We start from the raw sequence: 26598 nt of genomic DNA, 5'->3' as shown, positions 1-26598 counted from the left end.
CTGAACTCTGGTCCTCTTGAAGAATGAGCAAGCACTCTTTACCACTTAGCCACCTCTGCAGCCCCAGGTCTGTTTTTCCCCCCACTGGTCCTGGGTATTGAACCCAGGTACTTATGATTATATGACAAACATTTTACCAACTGACCTATGTCTTTGGCCTGGAATTCTTGTTTGAAAATGTATGTCATAGCAGTTCGTTGACTTGTACAGTTGGAGAACAGCTCAGATTCCCTGTCCATCTATTAACCCTGCCTCTTGCCTCCCTCCACTTCTCCCCTTCTGTAGTTAGTTTGTTCTGATGACAGGCTCAGTCTGGAAGTTAAGGGATTACCCACATCCTCTTCAAAGGGCAGTCTTGGGGTTGGGGATACAGCTTAGCTGGTAAAGTGGCTACTGCATAAGCAGGAGGGCTTGGCTGTGGACCCTAGCTCCCACGCGGAAAGCCGGCTGCAGTAATGTTTTGATTGGCTGGAATTCAGCCAGCTCTGGGTGAGGTAGGCTACTTTAGAACACACCTCATAACAAGAAACAGCTGCATCCTCTGAAATAAATCAATAAACAAACGTAAACAAACAAAAAAAATCTGCGCTAGTAAGATGGCTGCCAAACCTAACGAACAGTCTGCATTTCTTCCTTGCTGGGACTAAGGTCCACAGACCTCACACGGTGCTAGGAGAGAACTGATTCGGTCAGGCTGTCCTCTGATCTCCACACCTGGGCTGTGGCAAGCACGTCTTGTGCCACATAAAGACATAAATAAGTGTGGTTTAGAGGCAGAGAATCACCTTAAACTAACGAGCTTACTGCCTCCGCTGCCCAGTTGCAAGCATTGCAGCCCTGCATGGCTATACACCACCAAGAGCTTTCTTTTCTGCAACTGGGATGACCTAGGACGGCCCTGGCTACATCTACCATACCCATAGCCCTCAGGGCTGCTTCAGTGGAGTTGGGCAGTGGTCCCACGGCTGCGCAGACTGGACGTGGAGCCACACCCACAATACCACAATGGGAATGATTGGCTGTTAGAAACTGTTTTCTGGTCGTTGTGGTTCTGAAGGATGGAAATGAAATAAAATAAGCCCAATTGTGTATTTTAGGGGACCAGTATAAGCAGCTCACAGCTAGGGATAGCAGGCAACTTAATGGCTGGCTCTGCCATTCTTCTCTGCCATTCTGTCCTCTCTCTGCTCTCTTCCCTCTGATGGCTTTCTCCGAGAGGGTGGGGCCTTACCTTTCAAACAAAAGAGAGCCAAACTCGTGCAGCCCTTTATTTGTAATCTTTTAATTTATGTCCTTGCTCGCATGGACGAGAAAATCTGCAAAATCCAGTGAGTAGCGTTAGATGGTGCATCTGGTGTGGGTGGTGTGAAGGGAACTTTAGGGCTCTGTGTGGCAGGGAGAGGAGCTGAGGGAATGGGGTCACGGCCCACTGCTGGAACACCGGGTGGGCCCCAATCACAGGTTTGCCATCAGCCAGTCCAGCAGCTGCAGCCGCGTGACGTTTCCCACTGCCTCATCCAGCTGTCGCTCCTTCTCATACCTCAGCACCGACTGCAGAACCTCCCCGACGCTGCGGCCTTTCTCCACAGCAGCGGCTGAGAGCTGAAGCAGCTGTGGAGAGAAGAGAGAAAGGTGATGGAGGCGCAGAGCATCCCAAAACAGGCTGCAACCAAGAAGCCATCCAAGGGGAAAACTGAAGTTAGTTGCATCAACCACAATACAAACAAGTGTTAGAAGTCCCCCGTTCATGACTTGATATGGAATATGCGATCTCTCACTGAGTCAAATCTTCCCATTGTCTTCTTGAAGATGGTGCTTCAGGGTGAGCGTTTGTCAACACTGCTCTTGTTCCCCAAGAGTTCTAATATTCTATACTCGCCCTAATATAAAAATCTCCATTTGTGATGGCTTATATAGATTTCCAACTAGACAAGAGAGATGTAGAACCACTTTCTGGGTATGGTGAGGGGTTTTCTAGACTAGGGAAATGAGGTGTGCAGACCTACACTGAATGCGGGTGGCACTTTCCATGCGCTAGCGTCTCAGACAAGCACAGGAAGAAGAAAGCTTGCTGAGTGCAAGTATCCATTTCCTTCTACTTCATCGCTGTGGAGTGCAATCCTCCATGGTAAGGAGATCCTGGCAGTGGGGCCGTGTGGTCAGTCACAAGGCCTCCACAGCGATGAAACAGAGGGAGAGGTTGGATGTGACAGTGCTTACTTGGAATCCTAGGTCTCAAAAGGTGGAGGCAGGAGGATCTCTAAGTTTGAGGCAGCATGCTGTACAAAGTGAGTTCCAGGTTAGTCAGGGCAACATGCTTCCAAAATCCAAAGACTAAAACAAGCCAGCCTGGCAGCTTAGGCCTGTCATTCAGTTATTAGGAAGGCAGGACTTTTGCAAGCTCAGGGCCAGCCTGGGTGACTCAGTGAGCTTCCATCTCACGTGAAGTATCGCTGGGGTGGGACACTTACTTTGTGTGTGCATGACCCTGGGTTCAAATCCCAGTTCAGGGCAGGGCAAAGTTTCAGCAAAGAATTCAGAGCTGTAAAGGAGCACTAAGTGGAAATGTTATGAGGTTATGAGATGGAGGAGGCCACAGAAGAGAGATAATGGAATGGAGACATTATCCAAGATGAAAGACATAATAAGTAGAACTCTGGGGCCTGCAAATATGACAAAGGGTTTAACACTCCCATCCTTAGAATAAGAGAAGAGGAGAGGAGATGTGGTATGGAAGAGCAGCTGGACGACCACAGCCAAAAGCTTCCTTGGCTTACCTCAAGTGAAGTAGCTCGGCATATTTAACAAAACAAAAGAAATCCACCCCAAAAGCTTTGCTTTTGCAAGACAAGGGCCTTATCTGTAGCCCAGGCTGGCTTCAAACTCATGGCAATCCTCCCAAGTGCTGGGATTATGGGTACCACCATGCCTAGTCTGTAAGAAACATGGCTGCTCTTCTAGAAGCCCTGGATTCAGCTCCCAGCTCCCATGCCAAGCACCTCACAACTATCTGTAACTCCAGTTCTGGGTATCTGATGCCCTATTCTAGTCTCCACAGGCACACACACACACATAATACACATAAATAAATTTAGAAAATCACTTTTAAAAAGGCATTTAAAAACATATTTTTGAACTGATGATTGAACTGAAGGCTGGGCATATACCAGGCAAACACCACCACCACTGAGCAACATTCCTAGGGCAGAAAGCATCCTGAAAACAGCCAGAGGGCAATAGAGCATCACTCAAAGGGAATCACAATCCAATTGCCATTGCATTGTTATTAATCAGAGACTAGAAGAGTCAGAAGGGAGGGGAATATATAAGAAATGTTGATGGGTTGGGAGCTGGTGAGATGGCTCCGAGGTTAAAGCATTTGCCTTGCAAGCAAGAAGACCAGAGTTTGGGTTCCCAGGACCTACATAAATGCTGGATGGGTGTGATGGCCTGTCTGCAATTCCAGCCTCAGAAGACAGTGGTAGGTGTTTGAGGACAGGATCAAACCAGCTAGTTGGATTTTATTCAAAGACCCTACCTCCAACAATTAAGTGGAAGAGGAATTGAGAAAGAATCCCGACATCAACCTCAGGCCTCCACACACATGTACACACATGTACTGAACCCATACACATGTGTACGGTCTATCAGATGCTCTAGGCCTTAGCCAAAGTTGGTTGCCCCAGCATGACTGTGAGGCCCTGGGTGACTGTCCAGGTAGCCTGCTGTTTCTGTCATTTCTTGCACCTTTAGGAAGTCCCACACTTGCACTTCCTGCCTACCCTAGTAATGCTATTTTTCTTCACAGGTCTTTGATGAGGTTGAAGACTAGATAGTCACAGCTAATACCCCTTCTTATCTTAGCTAGGACATATCAGGTACAAGACTTAGACTTTCCAGAATAGGACAACTATGGGAATAATCTCTGTTGTATGCCATTTCCCTGGGACTGGACATTTAGTATGTGTTTCTTGCTTAATATTGCTCTTGCTGGTTGTAGATCTAAATTTGTATATGTTTTTACCTTTCTTTTTTTTCCTGCCCTATAGTTGATATTTGTTATCAATGTATACAGTTTTTGTTATCAGGCTTTAAACCCTCTTATTTAGACAAAAGGGCGAAATATAGTGGCATCTTGCTTTGCCAGTGATCTTGCAGTGGTGGCCACACCCTAGGGGCGTGGTTTCAGGTGTGTAACTATGACCCCTTATAAGGTAGAGGAGGGGCTGGCTCACTCTCGGGTTGCAGTGAGAGCATCAGAAAGGCAGAGACTGCATCTTCTGGAGCAGGAAGACCACAATGGTTATTTACTATTATTTGTGTAATTGCTTCCCTAATAAATACCTAGTTATCATTTGTCTTGGGTCTGGTGAACTCATTTAAACCTGGCCTTCAGAGAAAAGTCCATGTGACGTTGTGATGGGTCAGGTTGGTTAGCACTGTTCCCTTCACAAATTCACAATTCTATGCTATGAAACTCTCCTGTGCTTTATAGGACTAGCAACTGTCTTCCCTACTGTGACAATCAAATGTCTCCAGACTTTGGTATGTTCCCTGGAGACAAAACTGCATGCATAGAAGAAGCACTGGAAAGGGTTGGGGTAGAAAGCCTTGCCTAGTATGTGAGGGAGGCCCCACGTTCAATCCAAACACAAGAAAGACAAAGAAAAGAAACACTAGTTGGGCAGAAACTATTCATATTATCATTATACATGACAAAAAAACAAACAAACAAACAAACAAAAAACCCACACAGCTTTAGTACCCTGAGGTGGAGGCAGAAGGATCAGAGTGCAAAGTCATCCTTAACTACATATGTAATCAGTTGGTAGGGTATGTGTCTACCATGCACATAGCCCTGAGTTAAGTTCCTAGCACTACATAAACTGGGCATGGTGCCACACACCTGTAATCCAATCAGTGGAACCTAACACATGCTATGCAGGAGGATCAGAGGTTCAAGGTCATCCTCAGCTACACAAGGAGCAGCCTCTGATACATGAGATTCTGTCTTAAAAACCAGGCAAACTAGCCACGCAGTGAAGCATGCCTTTAATCCAGCACTCAGGAGGCACAGGCAGGAGGATCTCCGTGAGTTTGGGGCAAGCCTGGTCTATAGAGTACTAAGGCTGTTACACAGAGAAACCGTATCTCAACAAACAAAACGAACAAATGACAAAAACAAACACACAAACAAAAAACAAAAACCAAACAGGCAAACACTCCTCTTTAAACTCCAAACAAGAAGAAAGCAACCAGAATGTGGACAAGAATTCTGCACAGACATGCAGGCAACTGATTGCACCAAGGAATCTACACAAATGGATGAAGAAGCAAATTGAATTATGTTCAACATCTGTAGTCATTTGAATTTGTTTATCAAATCAATCCACAATGATCCATCACTATGATTCCTATAATAAAGTCATGTGGAGGTGAATGGGAGGAGTGGACACCCATCTAAACAGCTAGTGAGACTACAAAATGAGATGGCTATTTTAGAAATCTGTCTCACCATTATTATTATTATTATTATTACTATTATTTTAACTCAATATCTCAAAATATATCTCAGTATGGCCTCCAGCTCACTATGTAGCTCATCCTCCTGCTTCAGTCTCTCAAGTGCTGGGTTGTAAGTATGCATCATTATTCCCAGCCCAGTTTGGTAAGTTAAGAAATTGACCTTATCATAAGATAGCAATTCTACTCCTCTTTATCCATGCAAGGCTAATAAAAGCTTGTGTGTCAACACAGAGATATTAATGGAAATGTTCATAGTGTCATTATCCACAATAGCAAAATATGGAAGCAATCCCAATGTTCTTTAAATGGACAGTGTGTATTCATAAAATAAAATACTGTTCATCAATAAAAAAGGAATGGACTACTGATACAAACAACATGGGTAAGTCACAAAAAGTATGGTACATGCAAAGAACTATATGTAAAAGACTACATATTTTATAGTTGAATTGATGAAAGATGAAAACTTAACAGAAAGGCCAATGGTTGTCTTTGGGTAGGACCAGGTAAGACTAGTGCTGTGGTTTGAGTGTGTCCATAGGATGCTGTGTTGAGATACTTTGTCATCAGATTGTAGCATTGTTATAAAAGGTTATGGGGCCTTTAGGAGATGAGCATTGCTGAAGGAAGTGAATCAAGGAAGAAAGCTCCTCTTGAATTTCTTAGCCTGGCTCCACTTCCTGTCTGTAGACACACGTGACCAGCTGCTCAGCTCCTGTCTCCATGCCTCCTCTGCCTTGAGGGACTGTAGGCCACAATAAACCCATCCTCCCTTGAATTACTCATCACAGCTGCAAGAAAAGTAACTAATACAACTGCCTAAAACATTGATACAATTAAGGAGTCTTCAGTCTTAGGAGATACTTTAAAATCTTAAGACTACAATAAACAGAGTCTGACATCAGGCTAAGAATAGACAGAGACAATTCAATGGCACAGAATGTAAACCAGAAAGAATCTAGTGGAAGCCAGTAGTGAGGGTAGGAATGGGCAACAAATGACAACGAAAATCTGCCTCCTCATGTACAAATGTATATAAAAAGAGCAAAGTCATAAATACTTTAAAATATTTTAAGCATTAAAAGAAAACCCAAAGCAAAATCCAGGAAATAATAAAAGGAAAACTTTCAGACTAAATTCTACATGGTGAAATCAAACTGAAACTCCAAACACCAATACATAAACTAATAGCACTGGGTATGGCGGGGTGGAAGCTTGTAATCCCAGCACTCAGGAGGGTCTCCAGTTTGAGACCGGCTTGGCTACATAGTGACTTTAAGGCCATCTTGAGTTATGTAGCAAGACCCTGCTTCAACAAACAATTACAGAGCAAAACAAAAACAAAAGCATGAAACCAGTGTTGAAGGATGTGTACCTTCACATATATGTATCCATGTAAGTTATATCATATGTATGCTTGAGCATCCTATCATATTTATGTGTGCATGTATATATCATATGTATATGTGTATGTGAATTACATCACCTGTATGTATTGCATGTATATTGTCACTTATATATGCATGCAACCACTTGTGCTAAAAAGACAAATATACATTAGTTTTACATGTACATGCTTATGCATTTCTGGAAGAACACACTAGAAATAGATGAGTTGCTTTTTTTTGCAGGTAGAGCAATAGTGAAGTGATTTGATGAGGAGACGCCCTTTATTTTGGGTGTTCATCCTTTTTTAATTTTAGGTTTGATCTTGCATCCACCACATGACCTATTAAAAATAAATTATAGTGTTGAAGGCAATTGGGTACTGGGCCCCAGTCTAACTAGGCTCAGTGGGCTGCATCAGCATGACAATATTTGCACACACCAGTCTCTTTCTAAGAAAACCAAAATCACATCAGATAGTTTCTTTGTTTTATGTATCATTCAATTGAACATGAAGAAGTCAAACTGCATTCCTTCTACTTTCCTTTCAATAAAATAATAGGTGGATATATTTTTCTTCAGAATTAACAAGTCTATTGTCCTATTTAGATGAATACATTATAGAATTCTAGATCAAAATCCACCAGCAAAATGTATTGTGCATGTTATGTATGGTGCAACAGAAAGATGGCTACAGAACAGAAGCCTCTTCACATACTGCACATGGAGGCTGAGTTTGTCTTAGCTTGTTTGTTAGTCTACATTGTTTGCCAGAATGTAGTCTCCCTTCCTCCTGCTGACCACTGCAGCCGAAATAATTGTGCCACATAGACCAGAAACACTGGGGGCCCTGTGGAACAGATGCAGTGTTGGAGCTAGATGAGACAGATGACTGGCTGGTTGACACTACATTTTCTGGATACTAGACAACCTGGAAACTCAGTTACCAAGGTTATATGCTCACACATCAGCTGAGTATTTTGCTAAAGATGAAGGTTGTGTCCTAGTAGGGCAGGAAGGAAGCTTAAGCTCCTGCACTTCTAATGGTCTCAGAGGCTGCCAGGGAGGATGCTCAATAACACCCATTAAGAAACAATTGTAGCCTTGCTAAGACTGGAAGTGTTGTCCAGATTGAAGTTAGGCTCCATCATTTCTTTTTTTAGATTGATACAACCTAAACTGCACTCTGTTTAATTCCATGTCTTCCTGGTCATTAGATAAGCCCAGTTTCAGGGGTATTAATGCAACTTTTAATTAAAAGAGATAGCCTTTTTCTTCTGTGTCTTCTTGGTTTCTAAGAGGGTTTTTTTTTTTCTTTTCTGTTTGGTGCTGGAGGTTGAAACATTCTATCTCCCCTCTGTCTATCCTAGGCCTCAAAACAAATGACAACAACAAAAACCAACACTAAAACTCAAGATGTTAGAACACCCTCTCCTGTCTTTTGATTTAATTCCCAAGTGTCCATGGAGACACCTCTTAGTATCACCACCAAAGGCTTAGAAACTCTGGTTTGGGTATAAAAATGCCACTCGTTCCATTCAGGGTGTTTGATTCTCTGCATTAGTATTTGTTTTTTTCCTTAGGATCACTGTGGGAAGTTTGCCTTCAGTTTTCTTAGACTCTCTGTGACAATGTAGCCTCAAGAATTCCATAGGCGTCCTGGAAAGTAATGTAAAGTGCCTATGTACCGGCCTTCATGGCCCTCCATCAGGAAAGGGGCTATGGCAAAGAGAAATCTCAAAGAAAAACTCTTGATCTTAAATGATTCCTGTGTATGTCCAAACTCTACTTTTCCATTGAGAATCAACAGAACACAGGGACCAGGGATGTGCCTCCTCCTACCCCATGGAGTTCTACTCCATGCCTGCATTCTCCTCAAGCCACCAGAGAAAAGAAGCCAGCCCTATAGGACATAGTAAGAGTACAGCCTTCTATTGACTATTCTCTCTTACGTCTACACCACTCCCTTTAAAACAAGTGCCTGATCCCCATGGATAATCCACATCCACATCCTGTTTTCAATCAAAAGACATCCGATAATGCAAGGAGGAGCAGGGAAGGACTGACACAGATTTAACACTATCTTTCAAACCTTAACTTTAGTCTTGAATTTTGACTCCTTGTTGTACCCTTGGGAGAAAACAGACACTCTTGAAGGAAGCTAAAAAACATGCAGACTATTAGTCAATGTCCTAATGTGCAAGAACTCATTGATTGTAACAAGCTAACAGAGAGCCACATGTATAGAATAATTATAAAAATCCTGATTATATATAAAATGCATTTAAAAACTATTAACTATGATAGTATCAGAGAGGATACACACACACACACACACACACACACACACACACACACACACACACACACACACACAGAAATCCCACCATATCTCAACAGGCTAATTGAAGCTTTCAGGAAGTCCATCAAACAATCTGTCATCTCCTAAAAGACAAGCCCTTTAAGGTCAACATTTTATTAGCCTGACAGCTACTAGAATTTGTAGAAAGCTTCATAAACTTCAGATGGGACCCCAGACCCCTCAGGCTCAGCTGTTGGACACTGTCTTCTGAGATCTGGTGGGAAACCAACGAAGGAAGAAAAATGAGCCCAGATGATTGTGCTTGCCTCTGAAGGCACTTTTGGTTAGATCAATACTCGCAAGGAATCCTTACAGCAAGTCCTTGAGTCATGCTTGCCAAAGTACAATAGCCCAGCCATTAGGAATGCTACTAAAACAACATCCTTCCCTTGTGGTCATGTCTGACATGTAAGGCCTGCCACTGGAAGGTGGATTTTTCCTGTCCAATCTCAGAATAGTAAGGGGCTAATCCCCAACTGAGGGTGCCAGGGGACAGATTTGAACCAGTTCCTGACATATCCAACTTTGCTGAAGATGCTCGGGTTGCCCTGAACATAACAGGTAAGAAAGTTACTCTGCTCAAAGATACTGGAGTCCCTTGCTCAGTCTTTATCATTTCCCCTAGAACTTTCCTCCTGATTTATAGATAGTAGGAGTAGAAGGAGCCTTCCACATACAGTATTTTTTTACTCACAAATATTCTGTCAAGTTACATGGCTGAGGAGAAGGAATACCTCAATGGCAGCATTTTTACACTCCCCTCCAGTACTCTGTCAATCTCAAGACCATGTCAATCATGTATTCCTGTTCACCTCTCCATGTCCTTAGTCCCCATTGAGAAGGGATATACGGAGCCACCTAGGGATGGACAATCTTGCAGTTCAGTCATGAAAGCCCTAGCCTCTGAGGTGCCCTGGGGCATGCTACCAAAGGTAGACTCAGTAGTTTGTGATTGCTTACCCAATCAAAACCCAGTTAAAGCTTGGAGAAAGTTATCCTAATGAAAAACTAAGAATTAACAAGAGCAGACCCTAACCTAGGACCATGACCTATGAAAACTTTTCTAAATTTTGGCCTACTACTCTCTTGTTGCATCCTATGTAACACCCCAATCTCCCTAGTAGTCAGGCCAACTAGGGAGTTCTTCCTGGTGCAATTCTGCTGCATCACCCGGAGCCTAATCCCTACACTCTTCATCTCAAGTCCAGGAAGCTACTGAATGGTACGTAAACAGTAAAACAGTTTCTTTTCTTTTTGTTTTTTCTTTTTATTTAAAAGCCACTTTTTTCATTTTTTTTCTTTCTTTTGCACTTCTTTGCAGTTGGATTCTGACACCTGTTTGCTTTAGAATGGGAGGACCCAGTCACTAGAATTCTCCAGCAGCACACTTGGTGAATCCTCTATCAGAAGTTCAGGGACAGCTCCCACCTTTTTCCTAGGACACTAGAAAAAGATCTTAGGGACCTAGTTTTTCCAGAAAGAGCCACCCTACACTATGCAAATATTTTGATATAGAGCCCTACTGGGGAATGCTTAGGTCAAAATACCAGTCTTAAACACCCTAGTCTCTTGAGGCTACCATGTCTCCACAAAAAGCCCAGATAATCAGTAGGAAGGAAGTATCATGTTGGCTCTGGAGGTATGGCAATCCCCCTGCTTCTAATTACAGCAGTATTCAAGCCAGTTTCACAACAGACAAGACCCTTCAGGGGATTGTTAAATTTTTGTCAAATCTGTATTTCTAAATTTGGACTGATGACAAAAGCTTCTTCTCCCGGGGCTTTTGGTGCTCAGCCCCTTGCCTGGGACAGCCAACAAGACCGCTCCTCTACTCAGATAAGGCGTGCTCTCACAGAAACCCCTGGCACCAGGCACGACGATTTCTAAGTGCTGCTCTTGTTATTTGTGTCAAAGCAATGAGGTTTTGCTGTTCTGGTGTTGGATCGGTGCCTAGGGCCACAGTGGGAGGGCTGTAGTGTTTCAAAGAAATCAGAGGTAGCATCAGTGTGGCCCTCTGGCTCAGAGCTGGGACAGCCACGGGCAACACCCAAGCCTTCCTCGTTACTCCCTTCTACCTTGGCCCCAGAGGCCAAACTAAGAGCCCTAACGAGGGAGCTCATTTTCAAAAAATGGTATTATCTACCATGGTATTATCTACCATGATTTGAAGAATGCCTTTATGGTCTATGTGACATGCAGTCATCTGAAAGAGCAAAGGCTACTGATAGCCACCAGCTCACCCACAATGTAAAAGCAACAAACTCTAGGTCTTTGAGACACTCTGAACCCTAAATACCTCCCTGTACAATCTCACTGCACCATTTTTTTTTAATTAAGAAACAAAGCAAAACACTGAACTGGGAACTGGAAAGTGATGAGGACTCAGTCCATAAATCCTATAAGCAACAGGGTATCCAAATCTACTCACCATAACCATTCTTCTCATACCTTGTCAGTCAATCGCCTGAAGACTGATAATCCAGTGTTAGACTGATAGGAGTGAATAGGGGTACACCAAGAAGTTTATTCCCAGTTTTGGGAGTTTTAAGTTTAGAAAGCTCAACCCAAAACCTGTCCTTTGCACCATAACAAACATGGAAGGTCACTGTAGTTGAGGCACAATAATAAAGCCTTAACTCTCTTAAATGTGTGGTCCTGCAGAAGAGAATGGAAGGTTCTAGAGAATGGATTTCTTCACCTGATATGATTCAAGTGTCTCTATTTCATTCTGGAAGAGCAAGTACCTGGAAGTTCCAGCTACTACCCTCTGGATGTAAATGTCCACCTATTACCATACTATTGGTCGAATCCACCAAACCTTCAGTGCCACCAGACAAGCTGAGAGACTTGTGACAGGTTGTCCATAATCAAGCTTGTGAGATGGCTTAGTGGTAGAGGTGTGCCTGCTGCCTGCCTGATGGCTGATGGTCTGAGTTTGATCTACAGAACTCAGTAATGGAGAGCTGATTCCTGCAAATTGTCTCCTGTCCATGTCCTAAATATGTGACAAATCACACACACACACACACACACACCGCCCATAAAGTGAAAAATAAAAGAGGTCATTATATCCAAACTGTTTCTTTCTTCAACCCATTCTAGAAGTAATATCTCATGTTTTTGAGCAATTCTGTTCTATCAAAAACACACGTATGGAGCTGAGGAGATGGCTCAGTCAGTAAAGTGCTTGCCACACAAGCATGAAGGCCTGAGTTTGATTCCCCAAGATCCCATGTTTAAAAAAAAAAAATCTGGGTGTAGCAGTGCATGCCTATTTCCCAGCACTACAAAGTGGAAGCAGGAGGATCCCTCCCATGCATGGGCAGCCAGGCTAGCTGACTGGTACAGGATGAAACCCTGTCTCAAAAATAGGCTGCAGTGGGATAGGGGAAGACATTCAATGTTGTCCTCTGGCCTCCAGGTGCATATGCATACAACTGCACTCATGAAACCCATGTACGTGTAACGTACACATACACACACACACACACACACACACACACACACACACACACACAGAGAGAGAGAGAGAGAGAGAGAGAGAGAGAGAGAGAGAGAGAGAGAGAGAGAGAGAGAGAAAAACACCAGCCTAAACTTTTGTCTGATTTCTACACCAAATCTCCTGGAGAATCTTCAGTTGTGCTCCAGGCACCAATAAATTCGGAAAACAGAAAATTGTACCTCTCTTCTTTGCCTCTCTTAGTGTGTCTCATGATCCCATCTCAGTTGACTCTTACCTCTGTTGGGAGGCATAACCTTCAAACTGCTTCTGCCCGATTCTCCCCTCTCTATAGCTGTGTTCACATTCAGGAAAACAGACAGACTGTAAAACCCAAGTTAACATAACAGGAAAGCGTTCTGGCTTTGCTGTCTTACCTTCTCCTGGATTCCTTCATCATCGCCAGCAAAGTACAAAATAGGGACATTGAGCTCCGAGGCAGCTACCCACTGCAGGACAGCTTGCAGCTGCTTGTTCTGAACGGTGTCAGCCAGATTGTGGTTGCTGACGATCACCTTGGGTATCTCGCATCCCTCGGGTGGCTGTCCTGACAAACCTCTCAGTTCGTTATGGATGGCTTGATAGGCATTCTGCAGGAGGGCTTCAGCTGTCCCTGTGCCCTTGACTGGTAAGCATTCATATAAGTTATCTGGGAAGGCAGAATTTGGCCTGCTGGCATCCCCACACTTCTCATCTCCCAGCTCTGACAAAGGAGAGTCACAGGACTTGGCAATAATGAGGCATAACTTCATCACAGAGTCCATCAGGTGTTCCACCATCTGCCCATTCATACAGCCATCTAGCTGGTTGGCGACCATCTTGCTTAGCCCAGAAAAGGCACCACCATTCTCCTCCTCCTCCTCCTCACAGAATTTCGGGGCAGGAGGGGTCACAGGCCTTTCACATGGATTGATCTCTTCTTCCCTAACATTCTGCCCCTTGGATTCACAATTACGCTTACTCTTGAATATGGTCTCACTGAGTAAGTTCCGGATAAAATTGAAGATGACACTCATGAGATCCTTCTTTTCTGATTGTTCTTGGTCGCATATCTTATGAGGAGACTTAAGTCTGGACTCATCATGAACTACAGGCATCTTGGTGGCGGGGAAGTTGGTGCTGGCAGCAGCTTCCAGGAAGCTCTGAGCATCCATTCTGCCTCCCTGGGCCAAGTGGTATTGAATCAGAAGCAAGGCTGACACGATCAGGTCCTTGGCCCAGGAGTCTGATTCACACATAAAGTTCTCAAAGGCCTCTGGCTGCTGAGGAGGAGGGCTTAAGTCACAAGGATCTGGACTCTCAAAGCAAACCTCTTGCTGAGCGCTACCTTGTTTGGCGGCTTGATCGAGGCCAGGAGTTTTGCAGTCTTTTTGGTGAGTTTTGTGCCACATGGTCAGTCCCTCCTTAATAATGTGCTCACCCAGAGTTTCAGCACATGTCTTCTCTTTCTCTGGTTTGCACGCAGAAAACAAACTTTCTCTCATTTTTGATTCTGATTTCATTGCAAAGTTCATGTTGGGTTGTCTAGGGTCACTAGCCCGTGATTTCATGGAAACAAGGGAGTAGCTCTCAGACTTGTCCCTGGCTTTCCTGATGTTCTCGGGGAATTTCTTGGCAAACATCACATTGTACAGCTTACCCAGCATGGCATCCATGATATCTGTGGCCTTTTGGCTTCCATGAGAAAAAAGACTTCTTTTCACAGCTGAGACGAAGTCTGTGTCAGTCATGAGGCTCCCTGTGACATTGTGGAGGTTCTTCATGAACGAGTCGATGAGATCGGAGACTACCTCTTTTGCGTGCTTGATCAATACCTTCTTCAGCAGAATGGTGGCGATGGTTGTGTCTTTCACCTGGATCCTCAGGGTCTTCATAATGGAGACCATCATGTCGGATACCACACTATTGGCATAGGTCATGATCCCTTGACTGACAGAGCTTGTAAAGTCATCAGGCCTGTCCGGGCTCCGGAACAGCTTTCTCTCTCCAGTTAAGGGCCTTCCACCATCCTTGGCATCCCCGGCATTCCGAGATTCAAATACTTCCTTATAGAAGAAAGACTTCTTAGAACCAGGCTTGTCATCTGGACACTTGCCATCTTTGGTGCTCTCCTTGATCTTCAGTGTGCTTTTGTATCTTAGACCGGGGCTCTGGGATGACCCCAGGGCTCTATCTCCAGAGCCTGGAGCTTTATCACCAGCAATGTTCTTGGAACACACAGAGACGGTCTCATTCACCAGCTCGGAGGCTACTGTACTTAAGCTTTTGTGGGGCACGGGTTCGTCCCCCATAAAGAACGACTGATGGATACATTTATTTTCAGAGCCATGAATCTTCTCATTGATCTCCTTTCGGGCCATGGCTATCACTAGGTTTGTGAGGCGGTTGGCATAGAAGGAAACTTCATCTATGGAACTCCCATTACCAGCTTGGGCAACAGGGCCAGGGGAAGGGTTATCCTTGTGAGTCATCTCAAAATGCAATCTCCCTGGACTGCCCTTGTTGGTGGTATTGTAATAGTCGACACAGAAACCTTTGCGTTGGTCTCCTGGGATGGCCACTTCCTCCCCAAATGATGACTCTCCAGGCTTGAACCTCGAGTCCTGGAACCCTGCTGTACTTTTTTCCAGGTCTCTGCGGAGCCAGCTGAGCACTCGGACAGGATCTGTTGATGCATCCTGAAAACCAGACATTGTTTCACCCAGATGCAGCACAGCAAAGATAGGGGCATTCAGGACAACCAAGCAGGCCAGGACCCCAAGCTGGCTCCAGCATCGCGATAAAAGGAAACCTCATTTACTGAGTAGTCACTATACAGATCAGGCACAGGATTTTACGGCTACTATCCCATTTAAATTACTTTCACAATAAGCCTACGTGTTACTTCTCTTGCTTTCTTCATTTTACAGGGCAGAGAATTAAACAACTGGGAGATTAAGTTAGTGAGTGAGTCATTTGAAAATATAACATTAATTGGTGGTGAAGCTGGAATTCCAATCAAGGCATCTGCTACTATATCATGCTGCTTCTATTGCATCTACCAGCAACATCCTGATGATCACAGGAGTGCCTATCTGAACTGAGCTGGTACTGATGCTCATCACTGCCTCCTCAGGTCTATCTGTTGTGTTGTTTTCTTCCCCTTTGTTGACATAGAGTTTCTCTGTGTAGACCTGACTATCCTCAAGTTCACAGAGATCTCCTTCCTGCACCACCCTCACCCAGATATCTGTTAATTTTAATTTATGTCTCTTATTATAAGAAATTTCAGAAAAGTGGGGAAATTGTACCTAATTATTTGACACAGCAGAATCTTGACCTGCTAAGTGGCTTCCCATGACTAATTGCTATTAATGAATTGATTTATAACTGGGGGGGGTTAGTAACTGTGGGTGATTAGTTTTGTGCAGTTACAGATTCTCTGAAGGATGTGAGCTGTGATAAGCACGTGCGCGCGCACACACACACACACACACACACTTTTATATCTACTCACTGTAATCTATATGTGGCAAAAACTTTAAACCTGAACATAGTACCATGTACATATTTATGCTTTCTTTCCTAGCAAATGTAAAGAATTCTGTCAAAGTAGGAATGACCCTAAATAAAGCCAGTTTTTAAAAGAACAGGGCTTTGTTATAAAATTACCTATATGTCATCAAACTACTGATTTATTATGAAAGTAAAGTTACTAGCTATTGGGCTGGGGGGATGGATCAGTGTTCAGAGCATTTGCTGCTCTTTCAGAGGATCTGTGACCATGATGGTCACAACTGTCTGTAACTGATCTGACACCCTCTTGTGGCCTCTACAGGCAGCAGGCATGTAGAGGTGCACAGACAAAACACCCACATGCAGAAAATAAAATTACATGAAATAAAACAACATAAAGTATGTAAAAAGTTACTGGCTACTATTTGTTCCATAGTAGTAATTTTTTAACAAGTTTTAAGTAATGTTTTTGTGGGCATGTGTGCGTGCGTGCACGCGGGTGCCTGCAGAGGCCAGAAGGAAGAGGTGTCAGACCTAAGTGTGCTCAGGCCTGCTGCAGAAAGTTTGTCGGACTTGACTTCTTCATCTCAGTTTGGCAAGTAATACAGAGGCCTTTGCAAGCCCACTCTGAGCTTCCTCAGAACTTCTAGCAAAGCCAGTGTCATAAGGCAGTCAAGCCAATATGGATGCCACCAACCTCCTACTGTGATCAGCAGAATTCTCACTTGGAGGTTGTTGTTATCACCTTTTATCCAAGGGGGATGGAAGAGACTTGCAAAAAAAAAAAAAAAATCTAGTCCTCTGTCTATCATCTATGTCCAAGCAAAAAGTATTCTTTACTCTATATGCCATCTGGTTCTGCTTCTTGGGACCCTATTTTACAACTCTCTAGGCTGCATGTATTGATGGAAACACAAAATAATGTGAATGCTTCAGAGACTAAGAACTCCCATTTCTCCTCTATGAGAGTCTGCTGGTCCTGCAGCCCCTCCTCTTACACAACAGTATCCTGAGCTGCATGGAAGTCAAACTATTCTTTTTCCTTTTCAAAATCAGAAAAGCTTCATGACCAAGAAGGAATGTTTTCTCTGCTCAGCCATCCATCTATGCTTAGCAGCTGAGTTTAAGCTAACAAACTTCCCATATCTAGCTCATTAAACATATTTAATCCAGTTTTTTTCCATCTCCACCTCCCAAGTGCTGGAGTCACAAGGTATGTCACTATGCTCTGCTTGCAGTGACCATTATTTAAACTATAACAACTATTGTTGAGAAGGTCCACTTGGCCAATGATTGCGATTTGCTTGTTTTTTTTAATTAATGTCCAGTGGTTATTTACATACCTTCAAATGCCAGACTGACATCAAATTATACTTATATCTTAAATTATATTTAAGCTTTAAATTATAATTATGTTTTCCCATGAGTGGTAAGGTTCACTATGGCAGAATTAAATTTTGTTTTTGGATTTCCTAGAGTACTTCTTGCTTAGTGAAAGGTGTTAGAATTTTGTTTGTTTGGTTTAACTGGATCTGATTTGTCTCTTGTTTCTTTATGTAAAAGGGCAGAGGTGAATAAAAGATCCAACAGAGGCAGCTTGGGGTCTTCAGCAAGTTGATGTGAGTATCTGTACATCTTGTGATTTCTCAGGGGTTTTGGCTCTTATTGATAAGAAAATATATTTGGCACACACAGAAAATGGGTCACTTATTACATGCAAATACATGTTGGGCAAATGCTAATATTCTGAGTAAGGTTACAATAATGAATGTATTGAATTATGTCATCTTTAATTTTGTGTTACTGTGTGTGTGTATGTGTGTGTGTTACTGTGTGTGTGTGCGCACATGTACGTGTATGCGTGAGTGCGTGCACATTGTGTATGTGAGTATGGAGGTGGGCAAACTATGGAAGTCAGTTCTTGCCTTACCCCTTCAGCATGTGGGTTCTGGGACATGAACTCAGGTCACCAGGTTTGGTGGTAAACATCTGTACCCTCTGAGCCATCTCACTCATCCAAGATCTTCAAAAAGAGAGAACTCTATCCAATGTGTTTGGATGTTTCTGATGCTAGAACCTACTGTCTGGACAGGTCAATAATATATGGTTATTTAGCCCAGACTCATCTTGCTTTGTGACTCTGGGACTGACTCCTTCAAGCATCTCTGTCTTTGGGTGGTGGCCTTTGTCATTAGAGGGCACTGCATGGCTACAAGAGGGAGGAAGGAGCTGTGCCCTGGCCACTTGCATCTGAACAACCTGGTGTGAGGGCTCTTGTGAGTTTCAGCGTATGGCCTCCTTTCTATATTTACTTCTAGAATCCTCAAGTCTTTCCCTTGTACCTTGCAGTAATGTACTACCTTTTCCCAGGAAACAATTTTTAAACATTAAAATATAGGTATGGCTTACTGCTTACTGCTTTTGTATATTTATTACTATCGCATTAGACACTGATGGATTCACACTCCACTCCCCGCCCCGGGTTTAGAAAGTGCTCACTGGGTGCCCAATGTGCAGAGGCTGAACAGGGAGTTTAAACGTCTCAGAACTGTAAGACAACCCAAGTTTCCGGTGTTATTTCTAATGTGCCTTGGAAAATTTTATATTTTTTCCCTGACTGATTGATTGGGAGCAAGGTTATTTCACAACGTTTATGTGGGGGTCAGAGGGCAGTTTGCCCTGAGCTGGTTCTCCTTCCACTATGTGGGTCCCAGGAGTCTAGCTCAGATCATCAGGCTAACGGCAAGCACCTTTACCCATAGAGTCATCTCACCAGCCCAGAGACACATTTCTCATCTGTGGTTCTTTAAAACTTAAAATTGTATTGAGTTAACACACTTTTTATTAATCTCCACTAAATAACACATTCAGCCTCGCAGTTAGGAGCATGCACTGCTCTTTACAGAGCTGGGTTCCCAGTGCTCACAGGGTATCTCACAACTGTCTGTGGTTCCAGTTTCAGGGGAATCACACACCCTCTTCTGGCCTCTGGGGAACCTGCATTCACACGTACAAGTTACACCCCCAGGAACACATAATTAAAAAACTAAAGTATGAAGTATCATAAGCTGCAGAATTTGCTGGGGTGAATTTGGAAATTTTTCTCATTTTAACTGCCTTCGAAATAGAGGACAGAATAAGGCTGCTCTTGATGGCAGTCTGAATGTCCCCAACTAGTGCTGCTGAAGAAGGCAACCTTACCATTTTCCAGTCCTGGTGTTGGTTGTCTCCAGGTGAATAGACATCAACTTTGCATACGCCATTTTGGCTTTGTAACCAGTCAACCCTATCCGCCATCTGGTAGTATTTAAAAAAGAAAGAAAGAAAGAAAAGTCATCAAAATGTTACATGAACCGTAGGAGAAATAAAGAAAATGGCAGAGATGTAGGAAGCAGGAACCATGCTTTCCACAGAGACCTGTAAAAAGAGCTGCTTCAGCTCACTCACCCAGTTATCTTCAGCCTTGGCTCTCACCTACAACACAACTTTCAAACATTTTTACCTCTCTAGAGATGGGGTTGATGCTTGGATGGTGCTATCCGTGGGACCAGGCGGTACAGAAACTCTGTCATCAGCTGTTCATGCTTAATTATTTGTTAAAGGAACAAACCTGTCAGCTGCGTCTTGCTTTGTTCCCTACCCTCACCCCCACCCCTGATTTTCAGTAGACGCTTGAAACTGAATGTGACCAAATGGATTAATTGGCTTTTACCTTGCCTCTTCTGTCTACATGGGCTGATTTTTAAAACTAGCACCTTTGTTTCGCGTCCATTTCTAGAGCACTAAGGTACACTAGTCATCTTCCTTGAGATCGTTCTCTCTCTGATAAGCCTAGGGTGCCGGGAGCTTCTCAGACTCCATGGTTCCGGGTCCGTGGTGTCGTGGTGACTTGCATGTCCTTTCAGGGCCCTCTTAACTGTTCTGTTCTCTCATGCCAGTGCTGCCGCCACCGGCTACCTGGTGAGATTCATTTAGCCTGGCATCATCTTCACAAGACACTGCCTTCACCACCCACCAATTCTTCCACCACCAGTTGCCATCTATCTTCTTACACTTGCTGCTTTCAATGCCCACCCTCAGGGCCCTTAATCCTAACGCTCTTTTGGCCTTTGTCTCACCTAGTAGTCGCAACCTTGTATTCTACTTTATAGTCTCTGAAAATGTAGCCAAGTACCACGGTGTCTTAGGTACCCTGCTGCAAACCTAAAGTGGCCAGCGGGGTCTCTTTGCCCTCACTTTCTTTTCCTATGCCCAACTTCCCCTTCTAGGCTCCACACTGAGAACCCCCTAGCTCATTACAAACTCAGCTCCCATCTAACACTCTCAATGGGAAGACAAAGGTAGACGCACAATAAGCCCCCACCCCACACAGTGCCCTGACATTCCCATGATTCCAGCAAAACACTGCTTTAAAATTCCATTACAGTAAAGCTCAACATCTTGCTCGAAGCTGAGGTCATGATCATAAACAGCTGATTTTTAGGGGTGTTCATCTGATTAATCTGAAATACTTGTTTTAAAGAATGTTGGCTGAGGTGGGGTATGTACCCTTGCTCAAAATTAAGATGAACACAAATCAAAGGAACACCAAACACATTCTTAATAAAGGCTGAAAAAATAGCAGGAAGAATGATGACCTCAACTGGCCCCCTGGAACTCACATGCTGTAAGGAAAACTGACTCTCACAAGTTGTTTTCTGATCATCACACAGGCACCATGGTAGTGTGCACCTGCCTCACCACCACACACACAATAAATAAAGATATAAAAAGAAAGCAACCAAAAGTAATAGTGCTTACACATATGTGGGCATATTGTGTTTGTTCTGGAGATTGTGGATAATTATTAAAGGAAAATCAAAATATAAAATCCCTCAAGAGCTGTTTTCTGTTTTCTTATTTTCACACTCTACTGTCCGATTGCTGAGTTAGGAAAATCGTTTCTGTACTCCTCCAGATGACAGAGATTACTTGAGTAAACAATGGATTTTCCACAACTAGGAACTCATGCAATTACTGAAGAATGGAAAGAAAAAAGCTGGGGCTGAGGGTGTAGCTAAGCAGTACCTGGCCTGTGGAAGGCCCTAGGTTCGACCCAGTACAGAAAAGGAGGAGAGACAGAGACAGAGAGAGACAGAGATACAGAGAGGGGGGAAGAATATATTAAATAAAAATGCTAAATGGAAATCTTTCTTATGGTTTTTGCATTGAGGATTAAGATTCCTTAAAAGGGCCAGGAAGGTGTCTCAGCAGGTTAAGAATATCTGTCACTAAGCCTGACAACGTGAGTCTGATTTCCAGAACCCACGTGGTAAAAAGAGAACTGACTCCTACAAGTTGTCTTCTGTGCTCCACATCCACATCACGGCATGTGGTCCCCCCCCCACATACATGGAATAGAGAAAACGTATTAAAATGTTCTCACAAGCTTTCTGGGTGATTCGAAGGGACAAGAACTGAGACCTCCTGGAGAGGTAATGTGATAGCTAATCTTGGTTGTGAAGCCAACACACCCTGGAAGAGGGAGCTTCCAGTGAGGATTCATTCCATCAGACTGATGGGTGGGCATGCCTGTGGGAGCATTTTCTAGATTAGTCATTGATGTAGGATGGCCCGGCTCACTGTGGGGTGGTCCCAGGGCTGGGCAGATGGGCCTGGATTATATAAGAAACGTAGCTGAGCAAGCCTGTTAGCAGCACTCCTCTGGGTGTCTGCTTCAAGCTCCTGCCTTGCCTTCCCTTGAGAATGGACTCCATCCAACCTGTAAGATGAAATAAACCTTTTCCTCCCCAAGTTGGTTTTGGTCAGTGCTTTATCACAGCAACAGAAAGCAAACAGGACAGGTAATTTAGAAAGTTTTCTAATCTTTGATTTTCTATTTTAATGTTTCGTTCCCTATGCAAAGAACTTCATGCTAACAAAATTAAACAATGTATCTCAGAAGCTAAAAATTATATATACATTTTCCTCTTTTTTGGTGATTACAGTGCTAGAGATGGAATTCAGGGCCTCTTGCATACTAGGCAAGCACTGTATTCACGAGTCTCACCTCTATATACATATTCTTATGCTCTGGGTCATTGCCTGACAGAAAAATAACAGTACTGCAATTTGGCCAAGAAAGGCAAAATTTAGTAGCAGCTTGACCTAGAATTTTGACAGTATAAGATCCACAAACACAGTTTTTTCATCTTGCTTCTATTTCATTCAGTGGGTTGCTTCTGATAGAGAACAACTAATTCAAAAGAACCTTTGCTTTATTCAGGCTACCTACATATGACAATTAAGACACACACAAGCTAAGCATAAAGAAGGAAGAAAATGATGTGGTCACTTACTCTTACTGAGGATGGGTTCTGAGATACAAGGAAGACTCCAGATGAGCTTTGTGGGTGTCTTCACTGTCCCTAAGTCTACCCGCCCCTCCTGCCATGTAATATATAAGGACTCTGTAAAGAAAGAAACAGAGAAAAATGAGCAAGCTTACATATGGACCCCACTGTTTTTTATGACCCAATTATGACTTTGACTTATTTCCATGTATACATAGAAGTGACACAAAGTAACACGGAGACTTCTGGGAGGGATCCATATATTACTGTTGGTGTGTTCTGAGAGTTCTCAGATAACAAATCATTCTACTTTTTGCCAATGATTTAAGTGACTATTTTATTCTCTGCTCTTAAATGAATGGCTTACTTAATGATTAAAAACAACTGGTTGATCTCACACATTTCACTAGGAAGCAGATGGGATGGGGAGGAAGTACCCTGAGTTTCTGGATCTCAAAACTTTTTAAGAATTCTTTTCAGACTTGAAAGAAATATATGTCCTCATAAAGAGAGTTCATAAATCATATCTCCAGTTCAACTAGCTTCCTTAGTCTATCTTTTCTGAGACACTAACGTGGAACATTAGTGCATTCTACCCTTGGAATATCTACCCAGCATTAACTGCTCACATGCCTCCAAGATGTTCTACTAAACCCCATCCCTACCTGAGCCCAGGCCACAGTTATTCTATCTGTGACAAATTTCTTAAGTTTCTAGTTAAATATCAGTGCTTCTCCTTCAAAGTCTCCAATTCATTTCACATTCTCATCCTACCTAATATGTCAACTGTCCACATGTATCCTATCTGCTTCATTAAATGTCTTCATGAAGACAAAACAGTTTTCTTCCTCATCTTGGAATCCCTCCTAAGAACTAGTACCTTTAAAGTTGGTGCTTAGTAATTTCCTATTGAAAGAGTGAATATACAAGTCCTGCCCATTTGTAATTCCAGGCAGTTCATTTTTCTCTTTCTTAAAATTGGAGAACCTGGGAACAACAACAACAAAAAGAAATGGCTTGCTCAAATGAGTTACGATGGTAAGCCATAAATTCTGAACTTCTAAAATCCAATGCTTTGCCATTGAGTTTCCCATAGAAAGTTACTTTATGGTGGGACCTTCCTATTCCAGTAATGCAAAGAAATGAACATCCCCCAAATGTTCAGTATCCTTTTCAGAGAAGGTTTTTACTAGTTTAGTATAACTTGCTTACATATATTCTAATGTTTTTACTCTATTTTATGTGTGTTTGTCAACATAAAGCTTGTTGTGCTCAGCTAAAACTCCCTAAGTTTTAAGGATGATGGTGTGTGTGTGTGTGTGTGTGTGTGTGTATGTATGTATGTATATATATATATATATATATATATATATATATATATATGAATGTAAAAACTTTCTTGCCTTTTGCTGTTGTTGAGAGAGGGACTCATTACAGCTCAGGTTGCCCTTAAACTCACTGAGATGGCCTTGAATTCCTGATCCACCCAAGTGCTGCTATGAGTCATGAAGCTTTTCAGATTTTGAAGTTAATGTGTACATTTCCCACAATAAAGAAAGGAATAGCTAAAGATTAAGGGAGTCAAGTGAATATTGTATTAATAAACTGAAAACTGGAAATGGGCATGATGTCTCATGCCTTTAATCCAAGCACGCTGGAGGCTGAAGCAGAAAGACTGCCCTGATTTTCAGATACATATCTAGTTCTAGACCATCCTGGGTGAGAGAGTGAGACCTCGTCACAAACAAAATAAAAAAGTAACAACATGCTGGAGTCGTTGCTCTGTGTTATCTGTGAAACTGACAAAGGAGAAAAGTCAATATACAAAATGTGTCACTCACTTTTCAATGAATTCACACTCTCATTGTATAGATTGGGAAACTAAAGCCCAGAAGATTAGGACCGATGGGACTTCTTTCTTTAGCTAGTCAAGCTCTTTAGGTCAACAGCCTGGGAGATTTGGCATTGTCTGTGGTTGCAAAGGTCGGACTTAAAATGTTCCTCAAAAATTCCAATGTAAGGCTAGGAAGATGGCTCAGGGAGCAAGAGTTCTTGCCAAGCAAGCAAGGAGACCTGCGTTTGAATCTCCAGCAGGCAGCTCAAAAGCTAAATGTGTCTGCTCCCTTGAGTTGTATCTCCAACCCAGTAGGAAGGGTTGAGGAGGGCCAAGTGGAGACAGGATCCTAGGCCTTGCTAGATTGCTGGCTACCAGCCAAGGTGCAGGTTCAATGAGAGACCCTCTCTCTAGGGAATAAGGCAGAGAGCAGCACACTAGACACATTCCTCTGTCCTCTGGACATGTAGGCATGGATGCATGTCACACACACACACACACACACACACACACACACAGAGAGAGAGAGAGAGAGAGAGAGAGAGAGAGAGAGAGGGAGGGAGGGAGGGCTGGGAAGATGGCTTAGTCACTAAAGTGCTTACTAGACAACCATACAACCAGAATGATCTGAATTTTATCTTCAGCATCCACTTATCAAGTTGGGTGTGGTGGTTCACATCTGTAACTTCAGCACTAATCAAATTGGAAAGCTCTAGGGTCAGAGCGAGACTGTCTCAAAAAATTAAGTGTAGAGTAACTGATGAAAATGTGTCAACCTCTGACCTCTCCAAGCATGTTCTCTCTCTCACACACACACATATACATACATATACCCATCACATAAATGCCAATCAGACAGCTGGATCTCAGTACTTGGAGGCTGTGGCAGAATGAAGACTGCAAGTCTGAGATCAGCTTAGACTACCCAATGAGTTCTGAAGAAGCCTGGGCTACAGTTATAAGGAAAAAAAATATTAAAAACAAGACCAAAAGATGGTGTCACAGTGATTATTACCTCAAACTGAGGAGGAGTGCAAGCAATGAGTGCCAGCAGAGAGCTGAGTGAGACAGGAATGGTTGGCCTACTCTATCCCAGGCCACAGCTCTGCCTGGACCCCCTCCCCACACACACACATTTCCTGATTTCTCAATATTTCTAAACTCATGAAAAACCCAAATTATAGCTGGTATAAATGGGGCTTTTCCGGGGTTGCTTCCTATCTGGTCATATTTTGAAGCTCTTTCAGCCAATTTCAGTGTTTGTTTTAATATGGATGAGTGCCTAAGTCTCCATCTCATCTTCCTCCTCTGTCAGTTCTTTCTGTCTGGAACACTGTAGAAACCCATCAAATTTTTCTGAAACTGACACTGGATTTTCTTACCATGGAGATTAGGAATGTGTGATTCAGTATTATTCATCAAGCCTTTGTGTAGCATGCCTCAAGCTTTGCTGGCCCTTAATAGTACCTTCTTGCCTACAGCCCCCTCATAGAGACTTTTCCATGGGCTTGCCCATCCCCAGGGCTCTACTGCCTAACCAAAGCTTCAATTCTTAAAAAAAAAAAAAAATGTGAGGCCTCAAGTAGCTAAAGCTGGACTTAGCTATACCAGCATGATTCTAATCAGAGTGCTGGAGAGAAAAAAGAGCATGGAAAATTAGCCAGACAATACAGTTGGAAAAGCCAGAATACAGAGTATTGGCCAATACTCTACTCTCAGCATCACACTGTAAGGAGGGAAAGGAGTTAAGTTCCTGGGGCCTCCAAAAAGATGGCCTGGGATATCAGGTCACACTGTAAGTAACTCAGAACTCGAGGAGGAGGGTGTGTGTGGGGGATGCTGTTGAGAGAGTCTACTAATTTCCACATTATTCAAAGATTAAATTAATACTGGCAAAGCAGAAGCATAAAGCTGAGTTAGAAATGAAAAAACTGTCCATCGTTTCTTTCTAATTACAAGGGATCAAAAAATGGGCTGTTTTACCAATCCAGTGGGCTTTCCTACCTCTGTAGCTCTGGAATAGTGAACCACAGAAGATTCCAGAATATACTTTTAAAGTCAATGAAGATGCTGGGATGTTCTTGCTCAGCTGAAGATCTTGTTTCCTCCCCCAGCCTTCCATGCACCTCTTTCTTGTTGGGACTAGGGAGTGACATCAGAATTG

General features: G+C 43.1%; 1 protein-coding gene across 2 annotated transcripts; it reads right to left on the bottom strand.

Annotated features, from left to right (window-relative positions):
- Positions 1–1266: 1266 nt before the first annotated feature.
- Akap3 (A-kinase anchoring protein 3) lies at positions 1267–26598 on the bottom strand. 2 transcript variants are annotated; one of them, XM_051173182.1, is made up of 6 exons: positions 26439–26588; positions 23481–23587; positions 22607–22717; positions 19470–19565; positions 13151–15451; positions 1267–1611 (listed from the first exon to the last, which is right to left on the bottom strand). In XM_051173182.1, the coding sequence occupies exons 4-6, from the start codon at positions 19563–19565 to the stop codon at positions 1456–1458; spliced, it is 2553 nt and encodes an 850-aa protein (XP_051029139.1). In that variant the 5' UTR covers positions 22607–22717; positions 23481–23587; positions 26439–26588; the 3' UTR covers positions 1267–1455. The 2 variants fall into 2 exon arrangements, with proteins under 2 accessions (XP_051029139.1, XP_051029140.1); XM_051173183.1 differs by lacking the exon at positions 23481–23587 and having other exon boundaries at positions 26439–26598.

This window comes from Phodopus roborovskii, unplaced genomic scaffold (assembly GCF_943737965.1).
Source record: "Phodopus roborovskii unplaced genomic scaffold, PHOROB, whole genome shotgun sequence".
In the NCBI taxonomy this organism is placed as follows: Eukaryota; Metazoa; Chordata; class Mammalia; order Rodentia; family Cricetidae; genus Phodopus; species Phodopus roborovskii.
This window is presented reverse-complemented; position numbering and strand designations above follow the sequence as displayed.

Coding starts and splice junctions, on each gene's coding strand:
- Akap3 (XM_051173183.1), bottom strand. CDS start 19,565: ATGGCGGATAGGGTTGACTGGTTACAAAGCCAAAATGGCGTATGCAAA. Junction 15,452..19,469: donor AACACCAGGACTGGAAAATG/GTAAGGTTGCCT, acceptor TCTGGTTTTCAG/GATGCATCAACAGATCCTGT. Junction 1,612..13,150: donor ATGAAGGAATCCAGGAGAAG/GTAAGACAGCAA, acceptor TTCTCTCCACAG/CTGCTTCAGCTCTCAGCCGC.